The sequence below is a fragment of the Rattus rattus genome, chromosome 1 (genome assembly GCF_011064425.1).
Source record: "Rattus rattus isolate New Zealand chromosome 1, Rrattus_CSIRO_v1, whole genome shotgun sequence".
NCBI classification, from domain to species: Eukaryota; Metazoa; Chordata; class Mammalia; order Rodentia; family Muridae; genus Rattus; species Rattus rattus.
The window spans coordinates 156,424,018-156,439,204 of NC_046154.1; the positions used below are offsets into that span (position 1 = coordinate 156,424,018).

Consider the following 15,187-nt stretch of genomic DNA (forward strand, 5'->3'; position numbering starts at 1 on the left):
TTACACTGTAGTTCTCTTCAGAAGAGAGCATCCCATTACAGATGGTTGTGAGCCACCATGTGGTTGCTGGGAATTGAACTCAGGACCTCTGGAAGAGCAGACAATGCTCTTAACCGCTGAGCCATCTCTCCAGCCCGCCATGGGCGACTCTTACATAGGAAAGCACTTGATTGGGACTGGCTCACAGTTTTGATGGTTTAGGCCATTATCGTCATCGCGGGAAGCATGGAGGCACGCAGATGTGGCTGGAGAGGTGCAGGAGAGTCTACGTTCAGATCGGCAGGCAGCAGGAAGACACAAGGGGAGACTGGGCCTAGATTGAGCATTTGAAACCCCAAAGCCCACTCTCCATGACACACTTCCTTCAACAAGGCCACACGTACTCCAACCAGGTCACACCTACTCCAGTGAGGCAGCACCTCCCAATAGTGCCACTCCCTAATGGCTAAACATTCAAATCTATCAGCCTGTGGGAGACATTCTTATTCAACCACCACATTTTCTTTCTCCCACTACATAGTCCCCGCATGCTTATGCACACACACACACACACACACACACACACACACACACACACACACACTATTTGTCTTTCTGTTCCAGTATTAACCTGTCTTGTTCCTACTTTCCTCTTTACCCTTCTTCTTCCTCCCAATATACGTCTCTGTTGTGTGTGTGTGTGTGTGTGTGTGTGTGTGAACATGCGTGTACGTACGTGCACGTGTGTGTTTGAGACAGGGTCATACTTATGTAGCCTTGACTGGCCTGGAACTTGCTCTACAGAGCAGGCTGGCCTCAGTTGACAGAGATCCACAAGCTTCTGCCTCTAGAGTGGTAGACTTAAAGGCACGCACCTCCAAGTGCCGAGCTTGGTCCATATGTATATTTGATACAAGGTCTCTCTATGTAGCCCAAGCTGACCTCGAACTTGTGGCAGTCCTTCTGCCTCAGCCTACCAAGGACTGGAGTTATAGGCACATGCACACACATACACACACACATGCACATACGCACACACACGCGCACACATATACACTCACATAGCTGTACACGCACATACACACATGCACACGTACACACTCACACATGCACACACATGCACACACACACACTCACATACACACACGCACACACACATGCACACACATACACACTCACAGGGACCACATATAGGAGGTTTATATATATTTAGATTCCACATATGAAAGAAAATTTGCAACATTTCTTTTTTCTTATTATCTATTCTTGTGCTCCCTTACTCCCAGTTTAGAACCCCTCATCTAGTTCCCCCACCCCCATACAGTTCCCCTTTCACTTTTACATCATATATATATATATATATATATATATATGTATATATATATATACATATACATGTGCATGTATTTTTTTTCTCTCCTATTTGTTATAGGAGAGAAAAAGTGATGCTTGTCTTTCTGAGTCTGGCTTGCTTTGCTTAACATGGTGATCTTCATCCAGTTCTACCCGTTTTCTTGAAGATGACAGTTCTGCTCTTCTTTATGGCTAAATAAAACTCCATTGTATGTACACATGAGGTGAGATCTTGAGAGCTTTAGTAACTCAAACTGATCTATTCTTCCCTTCCCAATCCAGGAGAAGCCGCTCTGCCTGTCCAACGAGAATGCCTCTCATGTCGAGTGTGAGCTCGGGAACCCTATGAAGAGAGGCGCTCAGGTTAGCATGCCTGGCTTGTGCCTTGAGTGGCCCATGCTTAAGGCCCAGCCGTCCCCTGACTCACCTGTCATTCTGTACTGGGCAGGTCACCTTTTACCTCATCCTCAGCACCTCTGGAATCACCATTGAGACCACAGAGCTGAAGGTGGAATTGCTCTTAGCCACGTAAGCCTGGGGTCAGGTCGGGTCGCTTAGAAAGGCTTCGAGTGCCTCACAGGGTTCCTGTGCCAACGGCACACACTTGCCTGTGTCCACATGTCAGGATCAGTGAGCAGGACCTGCATCCGGTCTCCGTTCGGGCTCATGTCTTCATTGAATTGCCGCTGTCCATTTCAGGGTAAGCACTGCTTGCGTGGGCCCCTCTGCCGCTCCCAATCCCGGTTTGTGCTCTGCCTTCCTTGGCCTTACCCTCCTGACTCCATTTGGCCAGACCCCAGGCTTCTTTATCCCTTCTTCTCGTCTCTCAACAACCAGGGTGGCCACTCCTCAGCAACTCTTCTTCTCTGGCAAGGTGAAGGGGGAGAGCGCCATGCGGTCTGAGAGGGACGTGGGCAGCAAGGTCAAGTACGAGGTCACGGTAAGCATTTTGTGTGGCCCCTCCTCCGTCCCCTCTCTTCTTGGCACAGAGGCTGGGCTGTGGAAACCTGTCCCCCACATGGTGGTCCTGGGGTTCCAATGCTTCTGCACTGGGTGGGCGGTGCTAAGAACATGCTGGTGCAGGGGTCTCCGTGAGTCCTCCTGCAGGGCTGAGAGGCTCTGGGAAGCACCTCTGCTCGGGCTCTGACTGGAAGGGGGTCCTGGGCACAGTTTATGCCTTTCCTTAATACTTCACCCTGGCTTGACCCAGACCCCTCTCTCACCTGTGCTCAGCTTTGCCTAGGTTTGGTATGAGGAGAGAATGATGCCCGGTCTGATCTAGACTGTACAGCTTTGGTGAGGCTGTGTTTCCCCTCAGCCTTGCTCCTCTCTCTGTGATGTATCTGAGCTTCGTTTCCTCACACTGCTTCGGGCCCATAGGTCTCCAATCAAGGCCAGTCACTCAATACTCTGGGCTCTGCCTTCCTCAACATCATGTGGCCCCATGAGATTGCCAACGGGAAATGGCTGCTGTACCCCATGCGAGTGGAGCTCGAGGGTGGACAGGGGCCTGAGAAGAAAGGGATCTGCTCCCCAAGACCCAACATCCTCCACCTGGTGAGGCTTAGAGGCAGGGTGGGTGAGTGGGTGGGGTTTGGGGAGACTGGGTCGGGGGATGCCATGCAGCAGAGAGAGCTGTGCACATGGTGGAGAGCAGATGCCATCTCACGGTTGCAGTATTTGGAGGGACCCTATCTGCTCCTTCCTCTTCCCTGTCCAGGATGTGGACAGCAGGGACAGGAGGCGGCGAGAGCTGGGGCAGCCGGAGCCGCAGGAGCCTCCAGAGAAGGTGGAACCTAGCACATCTTGGTGGCCAGTGTCCTCCGCTGAGAAGAGAAATGTGACTCTGGTGAGGCAGGGCAAATGGTGCAGCCACTGTGGGGGTGCATGTGTAGTAGAGGGGCTATCGCAGGTGCACAGAATGTTCCATGGAGGTCAGCCTGATAAGGTGCTCAAACACCAGGAGTGAGTAAGCATCAAAGCTAGAGGGAGAGAGTGCCCAAGGAACAGTCCCTAACACCTCAGACTCTGCAACTCCCACTGCCCACTCCAGGGCCAGCTAGGTAGCCAAGCAAGTGATCCTGCTCATTTATACGAAACATCACATGTTACGAGGGCTGCATGAGGGCTGCACCGTCTAAGTGCTGGGATTACAGGCGTGTACCATCAGGCTCAGCACTCTGTTGTCATAATTAAGGTTATGGTATACGTGTGAGGTTTGTAAAGCTATCCGTTTTGGGTGGTTTTGCTTCCCGTTTTCCCATGTACTTTTGGTGTTTAGCTGGTTTTGTTCAAGGCTCTATGCTTGCTCCTCCATTGGTGCTGACGGTGAGAATGTGGTACAGATGTCAGTTGGAGACACTGTGGGTGGAGGTAACCCAGGCATGGCAATGTGGGCAGTACAGCCCTGGAGAAACTTGGCCATTCTCCAGAGTGGTCGGTCCACTCTCTCACATCCCGTTCTTTTTCTGTGCTGAAGCCTCCCCATGCCTCTTTGATACCTGAGGATAAAGAACAGGGGCAGCTGTGTGTCTGGAAGTCGCTGCTGCTGTGAAATATGTCTAGTTTCAACTTCTCCACAGGGCTGGCAGCTCTGAGAGACTCCTGGTTAACAAGAACTTTGAAATAGTTGCTCTTATTTCTCTCTCTCTCCGATTTTACTAGTCAGGGTTTTCTCTGTGTAGCCTTGGCTGTCCTGGAATTTGCTCTGGAAACCAGGCTGGCCTTGAACTCACAGAAACCCTCCTGCCTCTGCTTCCTGAGTGCTGGGATTAAAAGCATGTGTCACTCTGCCTAGCTCAGAAAGAGTCCCTAGCTCATGGCAAACCTAACAGCCTTCCTGGCGCTAGGATTACGAGGATACGCCACCAGATCTAGTTACTTATTAATTGCATTTATTTTTATTTCAGAGCCAAGTGGCACATTATGACGTGAAATACAGTGTGTTCCCTCTTTACTTAGAAGGGCTGGAGATCAAACTAGGGCCTTGCATATGCCAGAAGAGCACTCCACTACTGAAGTACAGCCTAATCCTCATTCCCTTGAGAGGGGAAGGGATGTCGTTATGCAGCCCAGGCATCCTTCCAGTTTGTACCCTTTTATTTCCTCTCAGATGCTAGAATTGCAGGCATGTGTCCCTGTGCCTGGTTTTACTTACTATTTCCTTTTCTGTCTTTTTTTAAAAAGTAATTTTATTATAATTTTTATTCGGTGTTTTGCCTGCACATATGTATGTGACCCACATGCACACCGTGCCTTCTTCTAGAGACCACACAGGTGACCGTGTGACATTTTTCTACCCGTTCCTGGCTCGTTTCACCTCATGTACTATCTCAGATTCTTTAGAAATATTTTTAGAAGATTTGTTTATGTTTATGAGTGTTTTGCCCGCATTCATGTATGTGCGTCATGTGTGCACCTCGTGCCCATGGAGGTCGGAAGAAGGCTTCGAACCCCCTAGAAATGGAGTTATGGATGGCTGTGAGCTGCTGTGTGGCTTCTGGGAACTGAGCACAGGCTCTCTGCAAGCATAGTCAGAGCTCTTAACTGCCGAGCCACCTCCCCATCACTTAGGATTCTTGTTATACAAAATAGAGGCAGCAGAGAGCCTTGCCTTTCAACAAGCTGACAAAAGAGTTTTGAAAAAGTAATGGAAGACCAAAAAATTTCAAAAAGGGGCTAGGAGATGGCTGAGTGAGTAAGGGTGCTTGCTGCCAGGACCGAAGACTCGAGTTCCATACCCGGGACTCACCACATGGTGGAAGGAGAGGCCCAGCTCCTGAAAGTTGTCCTTTGACGTTCGTATGTGTACAGCAGTGTGCACCCTCCCCACTGAGAAAATGTTTTCTAAAGAAGGACTCCAAACCCTCTCAAGCCATTCTCATGTGTGTGTGTGTGTGTGTGTGTGTGTGTGTGTGTGTGTGTGTGTCTGTGGTGAATGGTGAGTAAGGGTAACTTTTTTTTTTTTATCTTTATTAACTTGGGTATTTCTTATTTACATTTCGATTGTTATTCTAAGGGTAACTTTTAAGTTCAAGTCTGGCTTGGAAGGAAGAGTGTGACTTTCCTGGCCCTAGTAACTCCTCTCAACTTCTTCCTCAGTGAGTTTAGAATGGACTTTGCCAAATATGAATCTGACTTCAAATGTCTGCTTTGCTACTAAATTGTCTCCTCCCTTCCCTTCCCCTCCCCTGTCCTCTCCTCCCCCCTCGCCTCTTAACAACAACTTCTTCTTCCTCCCCTCCTCCTCCTTTCTCTTCCTCCTCCTCTTCCTCCCCCTCCTTCTTCCTCTTCCTCCTCCTCCTTCTTCCTCCCTCCCCCTCCTCCCCCTTTTTCCTCCTCCCTTCCTTGCCCTTCCTCCCCAAGTGCTCTACCACTGAGCTAAATACCCAACCCCCCTCTTCCCCCTCCTCCCCCTCCTCCCCCCCCTCCTCCTCCTCCTCCTCCTCCTCCTCCTCCTCCTCCTCTTCCTCCTCCTCCTCCTCCTCCTCCTCCTCCTCCTCCTCCTCCTCTTCTTCTTCTTCTTCTTCTTCTTCTTCTTCTTCTTCTTCTTCTTCTTCTTCTTCTTCTTCTTCTTCTTCAAGACAAAGTCTCATTATGTAGTCTTGGCTGTCCTGGAATGCCCTGTATAGACCAGGCTGGCCTCAAACTCACAGAGACACATCTCCCATTCTTGAGTGCTGGGATCAAAGGTGTGCATCACCTTTCTGGCACCACTGAATAGCTTTACTAGCTATGTGACCTGAAGTAGGGCTGGTGGCTTTCCTTAAGCTTAGGTTTCTTCTTTTGAGAAACACTGATGCCAGGCGCAGTGGTCTACATCAGAGCAGTCTCAGCACATAGAGGCCAAGGTCAGAAGGATAAGTTTGAGGTTAGCTTGGGCTAGTGAGACCTTGTCTCAAGATTTGGAGCTTATCCGAGGTAAGTGCCTGGTAGTTACTGGATGCTTAGTAACTGAGATAATAGGTTGGGTGGGTTTCACCTCAGGAAGATGCTCTGCCTGTTGCTAGGAAGTGAAAGACAGCTCCCCCCAATGTGTTTCAAAGCCAAATAGTCTAGAGTTGAGGTAGGTACTATTTTGGGCCAGAGAGTTGTCTTGGGAAGACTTCCTGGAGTTTGAGGTCAGATGAGAGCATGGGAGAGAGGCAGACTCACGGCTCAGGGTCCTGCCTCTCCTTGTTCCTAGGACTGCGCCCAGGGCACGGCCAAGTGTGTGGTATTCAGCTGCCCACTCTACAGCTTTGATCGTGCAGCCGTGCTTCATGTCTGGGGCCGCCTCTGGAACAGCACCTTTCTGGAGGTGAGGGCACCGTTGGGGTTCCAGGCTGGGCGTCTTCTGCAAAAGCCCCATTGGAGTTTGCTTCTTCCCCTTTCCCGTCCAAACGCAGCACTCTGTAAAGCCAAATTTACCCATTTACCCTCTGCCTTGGCACCGTTCAATCTGTAATCTCAGTGACTGGGGAGGGTTGAGGGGAACATGGGCATTGAGAAGGCGTCTCTTCCTTATCCCCTTAGGAGTACATGTCCGTGAAGTCCCTGGAGGTGATCGTCCGAGCCAACATCACAGTGAAATCCTCCATTAAGAACTTGCTGCTCAGAGATGCATCCACAGTGGTGAGCTGCCAGGCTGGCGGATGTGGTGGGCGGGTGGGGACTCTCCTCCTTCCCACTCACTCCAGCTTTTGAGCTTCTTGTTTCTCAGATCCCAGTGATGGTATACTTGGACCCCGTGGCCGTGGTTGCAGAAGGAGTCCCCTGGTGGGTCATCCTCCTGGCGGTGCTGGCTGGGCTGCTAGTACTGGCCCTGCTGGTGCTGCTGCTGTGGAAGGTGAGGCTTGAGGAGGGATGGAACAAGTATGAACTAGACTTAGAGTGGCTAACCTCTCACCCACACATGCACTCATCCCTGCGTGGGTGCCATTTGCCAAAGGCCAGCTTTGACAGGGCAGGTACACTGTTTAGGAGAGGCATGGAGTCAGCGATTAATCACTCAGCAGACTTTTTTCTGAAGGAGTAAAACAATTCTCAGGGGCTAGTGAAAAGGATGAGAAAACACACACCCACACATACACCTATATACGCACACACACACACACACACACACCCCTACATACACACATACACACACACCCCTACACACACATACACACACACACCCCTACATACACACATATGCATACACACATAGCACACACATATATACACATATACACATCTATACATATACACATGCACACAAACATACATATACATACACATATATATACACACACATACACACATAGATACACACATACACATAGATACATATACATACATATATACACACACACATATATACACATATACACATGCACACATACATAAACACACATAGATACAAACATACACACATACATACATACACACATATACACATACATACAGACACACATACACACATACATACACACACATAGACATGTACATAAATCCATGCACATACATACACACTCATAGATACATACACATATACATACACACATATACACATACAGACACACATATGCACATACAGACACACATATGCACATACATACATACATACATACACATACAGACACACACATACAAACACAGTCATAGATACATACACACATACATACACATATACTTGCACACATAACACACACACACACTTACTTGGTGGCTGAAGCAAGGCTCCAACAAGCTCCAACAACTTTATTTTCCCCTATAGCTTAATCATTCAAGCAATATGCAAATTACCCTATGGTTACATTCTATTTTTCTTTAAGTGAATAATTACAGTCAGTTATATGTAAAAAAAAAAAGCATGTTCCCAATACCCTTACATAGTTAAATGTTTTACATATTACAGGTAAAAAACAAATTATTCCCAAGGACATGTATGTTCATGTTTAAGTAACTTGTTACAGATTAACAAAGGGTAAGTAGGCAAAGTATTTTTATCAGCCTCTTGCAGGGAGGCTGCAATTTATGGTTATAAAAACGGATCAATTATTTTATTATTTATCTTGAAAAGTAATCTTATAAAAAATTTTAAAAGAATCACAAATGTAAACTTTTATATAAAGAGCAAGCAGCCATTTCTACTTTAAATTCCCAGTGTGCACACCTGCCCATCCACAGTTTTTAATTAAATTAATTAATTAAATTTAATTAATTAAAGCACATCAGGAAGCAAAAATGGGTCCAAGAAATTAATCATCATCTTGATCCTTAGCAAGAAAGGCACATCAGGGGGTTGGGGATTTAGCTCAGTGGTAGAGCGTTTGCCTAGGAAGCACAAGGCCCTGGGTTTGGTCCCCAGCTCTGAAAAAAAGAACCAAAAAAAAAAAAAAGCACATCAGCTAGTACTAGTCTGGCCGCCATTGTTCCTACTCCTTGACCTCAAAATCCTTCACCCAATTAACAAGAGTGTGACTTTCCGAACTTTAAATTGTTCCCCAAAATTTTCTATGTCACAGCCACTAACAAAAACATCTTAACCTAACTTTACTAATAATCTACATTTCTAAATTTTTTCTTTTAGAGTTATTTATTAATCATATATGAGTACACTGTATCTGTCTTCAGACACACCAGAAGAGGGCATCAGATCTCATTACAGCCACCATGTGGTTGCTGGGATTTGAACTCAGGACTTCTGGAAGAGCAGTCAGTGCTCTTAACCACTGAGCCAACTCTCCAGCCTCTAGATTGTTTGTAAGGTGGTGGTTGAGTCATTAATCTGCTCCAGCAGCAATGCTTGGAAAAGATAATTGCTGTTATTGAAAGTCCAATGACACTGCCCAGTGAGGAGCTGGAGAGCCCCACAGAGTTTTTGTACAACTCATAGATCATGACCGGAAGGGAAACAACCAGAGCAAAACCTCACAGCAGCATGGAGTCCTCAGGACACATGGTTCTTGGGGTTGTGCCCTCTGAGGCACCCATGGTGACTGGGCTAACTGGTGGGCTGCATTCCATGAGTTCTTGCATGGCCCCCTGCAATCTAGCAACTCTATGGAGCACTTACCCCACAAACACCAGGAACTCCATCTGCCCTGGATGCTTTGGAGATGACTCCGGTGCATCCTTATCCTCAAGGATTGTGTTGTCCACTGGGAAGCCTCGTAGTTGAGGGAGAGGTAGAAGGTGTTAAGTTGAGACAGTGGGAACTCTTTAGAGGGCGTTCCCCTGGAGCTAGGCCTGGGAAGAGGGTGAAGTGTTTGGATTGGGATGAGGGCAGATGGGAGTGGGATGTGAGACTTCTAGAAGAACCATCGTGGATAAAGCCCCAGGAGTAGGGAAGTGTGGTCTGATTTAACCGGAGCAAAGCCTGGGAAGGAAGCTGTGATCAAGGCCAACGACTGTAACACTAGCTCAGGGAACTGCTTGGCGCTGAATGGGAGCTGCACACCAGACTGTACATGGAACCATTCTTGCTTGAACAGAGCTGTAATGGAATTCTGTTGGCTCAACATAAAAGCACACACATGCGTGTGTCAGTGTAGGGGATTTCATGCTCCACCAGACCCATCTCTGAGCCACATGCTACATGTGGGGCTGGTGCATAACCAAACACATCTTTGGGGCTCTGTGGACTGCCTTGCCCACCTGCTATTTGAGAAGTGTGTGTCACCAGTGAGCCAAGCTCTAGGGTGGCACCCATGCTGTTGAGAACTTGCCCAGTCTTAGGGACGATTAATACCTTCAAGATTGGCCTCAGGATGCCCGTCCCATCCACTACTCCCAGAGAACAGATACAGAGGTCCAATTCCTCTTCAGTCTTCCTATCCTCTGCCTCTTACCCCTTATCCTTCAACATCCCAGTGCGGCTTCTTCCGTCGGAACAGTCCAAGTTCATCATTTCCAACCAACTATCACCGAGCCCATCTGGCCGTGCAGCCCTCGGCCATGGAGGCTGGGGGCCCAGGGACTGTGGGGTAACTGTTGTGTGTGCACGTGTGTATGCAAACGGGTGCATATCTATGTGCTTATATGTGTGAGTCTATGTACAGATCCCAGAATTTGGGTGTGGGGGTCGTGAATGTGTGGGGCTATGTGTCAGGAATGTGCAGGGTAAGAAGGGAAGTGTGCACAAGGGAGGTGAGGGTCCTAGTGTCCGAGGTAAGGAGTAATTAGAAAGGTGAGGTTCTAAGTGTGAGCATACGTAGCCCGGCATGCACAGACGGGTAGGCTAGGAGTGTGAGCATGTGGGCAGGTGGGGTGGTTCCATGCATGTCTTTTCTGTGGGAACAGTGTGCAGAGATGGTTGTGCAGTCTGAGCATGCAGGAGGAGTCTTGTCTATTCTAAGTTTTAGTATGCAAGGGGTCTAACACCATCTTGGTAGGTGAGGGGTTAAACTACCCTGGCCAAGGGGATGCATAGAAGGCCACAGGTGTATGCACACGAGGTTGGAGGGGAGGTCTAGAAGGTTATTTATCCCTTGGATCTTGTATCCTAGGAGACACTCCTGAGGTTTCTAAAGAAGTTTGAGTAAGAGAGGAAGGCTTGGGAGGTCCTGATGTTCAGTTTCAAGCCTCTCTTTCAGGGACCAAGGGAGACGTCCTTGGTTCACTCCTTGGGTTTCCTGGTTTTCCTCCTGCTGTGTGAGAACCTTGGACCCCGGTACTGATGGTAGCAAGCTGGGGACTGCCCAGTGTGCTGGAAACTGACCAGCCTACTTGGCATTTGCTTCGGCTGGTTCTTTCTAGCCCAGGGATGGTGAGGGGCTTCAAGGGGCCTCAGTTCTGCAGTCTCCTTATGGTCTGGCTTGGTGTCCTTATAGCTGGGATTCTTCAAGCGGGCGAAGCACCCCGAGGCCACTGTACCCCAGTACCACGCAGTGAAGATCCTTCGGGAAGACCGGCAGCAGTTCAAGGAGGAGAAGACAGGCACCATTCAGAGGAGTAACTGGGGCAATTCCCAGTGGGAGGGCTCCGACGCACACCCCATCCTGGCTGCCGACTGGCACCCTGAGCTGGGTCCTGATGGACATCCTGTGCCAGTCACCGCCTAACTTCTCCTGTCCCAAGCCCAGCCTCTGGGTTCCTTCCACCCTTTCCCAAGATGGCTTTGGGGGTGGAGATAGTGGAGTAGGTTGCTGGCTTCATGTTGAAACAAGGCAGGTTCTGCTTTCTCAGGGGCACAGATCTTTCCCACCGTGAGAACCACCCCCTCCCATCTTCTCCGTACAATGCTGTGAGACACGGGGCATGGCTGGAAGGACAGGCATGTCCTGGTGCAGGATGGAGAAGAAGGGGTACTGAGCTGCCTCTCTCACCCACCCTGTAAGACCTGTCTTCCCCAAAGTGCCTTAGACAGAGGGTCAGGGAAGAGGTCGTGTCACTGTCTCAGGGGCCCTTCCCTCCTAAGTCTTCCCTGTGCTCTGGCCTTAGTGTGCTGTACCAGCCCAGCGGATTTTGTCTATTTATTAAAAAGTATTTGACAATAAGAACTCTGGCTGCTTTATTGAGTGCTGCTCTCATTCTGACGTTTTCCTGCTCTCGGTTCCTCTGTAGTTCAGGACAGAGTGTGTGGTAGGGAGGGAGGCTGAGGTGGCCAAGCAGGGGATACATGCCAAGGGGGCACCAGGGAGAACGTTACAATGCTGTGAGACACGGGGCATGGCTGGAAGGACACATAAGGGCGAGAGAGAGGAGAGAGAGGAGAGAGAGAGAGAGAGAGAGAGAGAGAGAGAGAGAGAGAGAGAGAGAGAGGAGAGAGAGAGAGAATGAATGAATGAATGAATAGGGGTCCTAGAAGGGTTGGGTAAGTCCACGGCCTTGCAGTCTAGTTTTCTGCCTCAAGAGAGCAGGAAGAAAGCCTCACTGTGGAGAAAGGCGGAAGCTGATTAATGATCACCCCGGCCGTGGCAGCGGTGCTGAGAGTCTCTGCTTTACCTGACCCCTCCTTAGAAGTACTGGGGTGGCTTCTGGCTGCAGATGGGGAGATCAGATGGCCTTCTTGGGGAGAGTTATTTCACAGCTTTCCCCATGATGTGGGGCCCAACAGGTAACCACTTGAAGGGAGGGGGCTGCCATTCCAGTTGGACTTCAGAGAACTGTGCCCTCTCAATGTCTTTCCAGGTCTCTCTGGTGAGGTGGCAGCCATCTCCGATGTGTTTCCAGGTAGGTTCTAAAACTCGCTGCCACAGGAGGGCCTGGCTTCCCTGAGGCTCAGACACATGCTCCCAGAAGAACAGCAGGCCTCCCTGGGAGGGAGGGCGGAAGGAAGGAAGGAAGGAAGGAGTCAAGAACGTTTATCTGCTCCATGTGACTCTTTGTCTCAATTCTCTTCCTTCTCTAAGACCCGGCGTGCCGGATCTCTCTGAAGTAAGAGGTTCTGTCCTAAGAGTTTATGGCACAAACAGCTCCAGACATTACCTATATGTCCAGCTCCTGCCCTCCTCACAGTGCATATAAGGAGCTTCTGGTAACTGGGTGGCCACAACAGGGGAAAGATCTGTATAGAATTACTAGAATATTATACAGCAGGGAACAGGAGCAAGTGTGTAATCTTTGAGCACTGTGACACGATACTTCTTGTCTACCTGTTCGTGCTCAAGAAATCTGTGATTAAGCTTTTTTGTTTTGTTTTATTATTTATTTATTATTTATTTATTTTTTGGACACAGGGTTTCTCTGTGTAGCCCTGGCTGTCCTGGAACTCACTCTGAAGACCAGGCTGGCCTTGAACTCAGAGATCTGCCTGCCTTTGGCTCCCAAGTGCTGGGATTAAAGGTATGTGCCCAGCTACTTAGTGGTTAAGTTACAAAAGTCACAAAAACGTCTTATGTATTTTAAATAAATTTACAAATTTGTGTTGGGTCACCTTCATGGCTGACCTGGGGCTGTGGGTCAGACACACGTGCTACACAGAGGTGTGATCCCAGCTTCTTCTGACTGCAACAGGACTCCCTCAAGCCCTTTTCCCCCAGTGTAGTCTTCCTAGGGAATTTGTCCACTGCTATACTGAATCACCACTGAAAGGTCACCCGGTTCAGAGCTCAGTCTCTAGATCACATCTTGTCCTGACTTCCAGACCTGAACTTTTAACAACCCGTGTGGCTTCTCTGCATGGATATCTTAGCGGATCCTGAGACCCAGCACGTCCAGAACAGTTTTTCCATTCCAGCAAGTGGACGAGTCATCCACACCCTCTTCAGCTGTACAAGCCAGAAACTTCGGAAATTACCCTGAATTCCTCTCTTTCCACGCCCCGCTCAAACTCTCATAGACTCGACTCCCCCTAACACTTCTGCTTGAAGAGTTTTATTCCCCCCCATCCTCCACTAGAACACCTTTATTCCCTCCCCTCACACCCCCAAACCATGATAACTTCTCAGACATCAATTTAAATTTCATTGCCTCCGCTGTCTTCCCTAACTCTCCTCACTCCCCTGTGTTTCCACAGCATCCTCTGTGCCCCTTCATGGTCAGATCTCCCACTCATCCGCAGATGCTTATGCCTAATAGGCCGTTCTGATGGTGCATTCAGCTGTCCGATGGAGGGCTACATCAGCTTCCTCTGGATTGCCCCTGCTTTGCTTACCTGTTCCAGGCCTATACCCTTCCTAGTCTACTCACCGGCTTCAGGACTCTCTGGACTTCCTGAAGGACTTTTCTGGGGCTCTGCACAGAACACAGCACCAGGGTACAGACCACCACATCCATGGAGCTGTCGGCCAGCTGTTTCATGTTTTCTCCGTACGCCACAATGAAGCGCTCGTATTGGAGGTGCCTGTTCTCAGCCATGCTCTTGGTCAGAAACTTCTCAAAGTTGGGGTTTGGGTCCAGACAGGTGACCTTGCAGCCAGGCGGGTAGAACTGGAAGTTGGCACCAGTGCCACAGCCCAGCTCCAGCAGGGTCACTTCGTTGGAAGTCCCCTTAAGATCTTTTATCTGGCTAAATAGTTCTCGCTTCTTGCTCTCCATCTTTTTGTAGGACCTGGCTGTTAGTGTGGCCATTAGGTAGGGGAAGTAGGTTTTGCATATGGGCTGCCAGCAGCCCAGCAGAGCCAGCAGGTGTAAAGGCAGAGTCAGGAGCAGCACCAGCAGCTGCAGCAATGGAACCAGGACATCCATGGCGTCAGCTTCTGATGGCGCGTCTTGTGGAACACTGGATTTTTGCCTCTGCCCAGGCTGGCAGATGTAAGTCTCCCCTCCTCCTCTGACAGGACTTTGCTCTTTGCCTCTTGCCTGGTAATTCTTTTACTGGGCGGAGCATGTGCATGTGGAATTCCTCCAGAAGCATGGGTCACGCAATGTAAATGACTCTTCAACAAGTTTTATGTCGGTGAAGGATCAAGGCAGTGCCCATGTTACCGGGTTTTAGAAGATGGTTGAGCATGCTGGGTTGCCTCAGAGGGAGCAGGAAGGGGGCCAGGTGCGGGGGCATCTTTCAGATCACAGCCTCATGGGAGCCAAAGGCTAGGAGCAGAGTTGACTCATCGTTCTCAGATCTGCTCAGGTTGTGCAAACTAGAAACACCCTCTGGAATTGTAATCAGCAAAATGCCTTTGTCCTAAATGATGGCCAAATAGAATGTACAGGGTCAGGCCTGATGGTTAGGAGAGGGAAGGAGGTTATTAGTCAGAAGAAAGGCTCTGGGGTTGGAGACAGGCCTCAGCAGCAGAGTGCTGGTCTGCTGTGCTTGGGGCCCTGAACTGAAAGAGGGCACTTAAAAAAAATCCCGTTAAATAATATATTTAAAATTTTATGTATGTATGCATGCACTGTATGCACGCTCTTGAGTGTATGTATGCTATGATGCACTTGTGGAGGTCCAATGACAACTCGTGGGAGTTGGTTCTGTCTGTCCACCACTTGAGTACCAAAGATTGAACTC

At 49.1% G+C, this 15,187-nt stretch overlaps 2 protein-coding genes across 6 annotated transcripts in view; one reads left to right on the forward strand and one right to left on the reverse strand.

The window, feature by feature from the left end:
• Itga7 (integrin subunit alpha 7) overlaps window positions 1–11,795 on the forward strand; it is a 26,558-nt gene extending 14,763 nt beyond the window's left edge. For all 5 annotated transcript variants that reach the window (XM_032909406.1, XM_032909415.1, XM_032909421.1 and 2 more), the window contains 10 exons: window positions 1,615–1,695; window positions 1,781–1,860; window positions 1,958–2,032; window positions 2,170–2,272; window positions 2,713–2,889; window positions 3,053–3,181; window positions 6,518–6,631; window positions 6,847–6,945; window positions 7,034–7,159; window positions 11,127–11,795. In XM_032909406.1, coding sequence (XP_032765297.1) covers window positions 1,615–1,695; window positions 1,781–1,860; window positions 1,958–2,032; window positions 2,170–2,272; window positions 2,713–2,889; window positions 3,053–3,181; window positions 6,518–6,631; window positions 6,847–6,945; window positions 7,034–7,159; window positions 11,127–11,357 — 1,215 coding nt within the window. In that variant the 3' untranslated portion in view covers window positions 11,358–11,795. The remainder of the gene's footprint in view (window positions 1–1,614; window positions 1,696–1,780; window positions 1,861–1,957; window positions 2,033–2,169; window positions 2,273–2,712; window positions 2,890–3,052; window positions 3,182–6,517; window positions 6,632–6,846; window positions 6,946–7,033; window positions 7,160–11,126) is intronic.
• Mettl7b (methyltransferase like 7B) lies at window positions 11,782–14,525 on the reverse strand. Its single transcript, XM_032909433.1, has 2 exons — window positions 13,927–14,525; window positions 11,782–12,551 (listed from the first exon to the last, which is right to left on the reverse strand). Exons 1-2 carry the CDS (start codon window positions 14,422–14,424, stop codon window positions 12,315–12,317), a joined length of 735 nt encoding a protein of 244 aa, XP_032765324.1. The 5' UTR covers window positions 14,425–14,525; the 3' UTR covers window positions 11,782–12,314.
• Between the last annotated feature and the right edge of the window lie 662 nt (window positions 14,526–15,187).

Coding starts and splice junctions, on each gene's coding strand:
- Mettl7b (XM_032909433.1), bottom strand. CDS start 14,424: ATGGATGTCCTGGTTCCATTGCTGCAGCTGCTGGTGCTGCTCCTGACT. Junction 12,552..13,926: donor TCCAGAGAGTCCTGAAGCCG/GTGAGTAGACTA, acceptor CCTCCCTCCCAG/GGAGGCCTGCTGTTCTTCTG.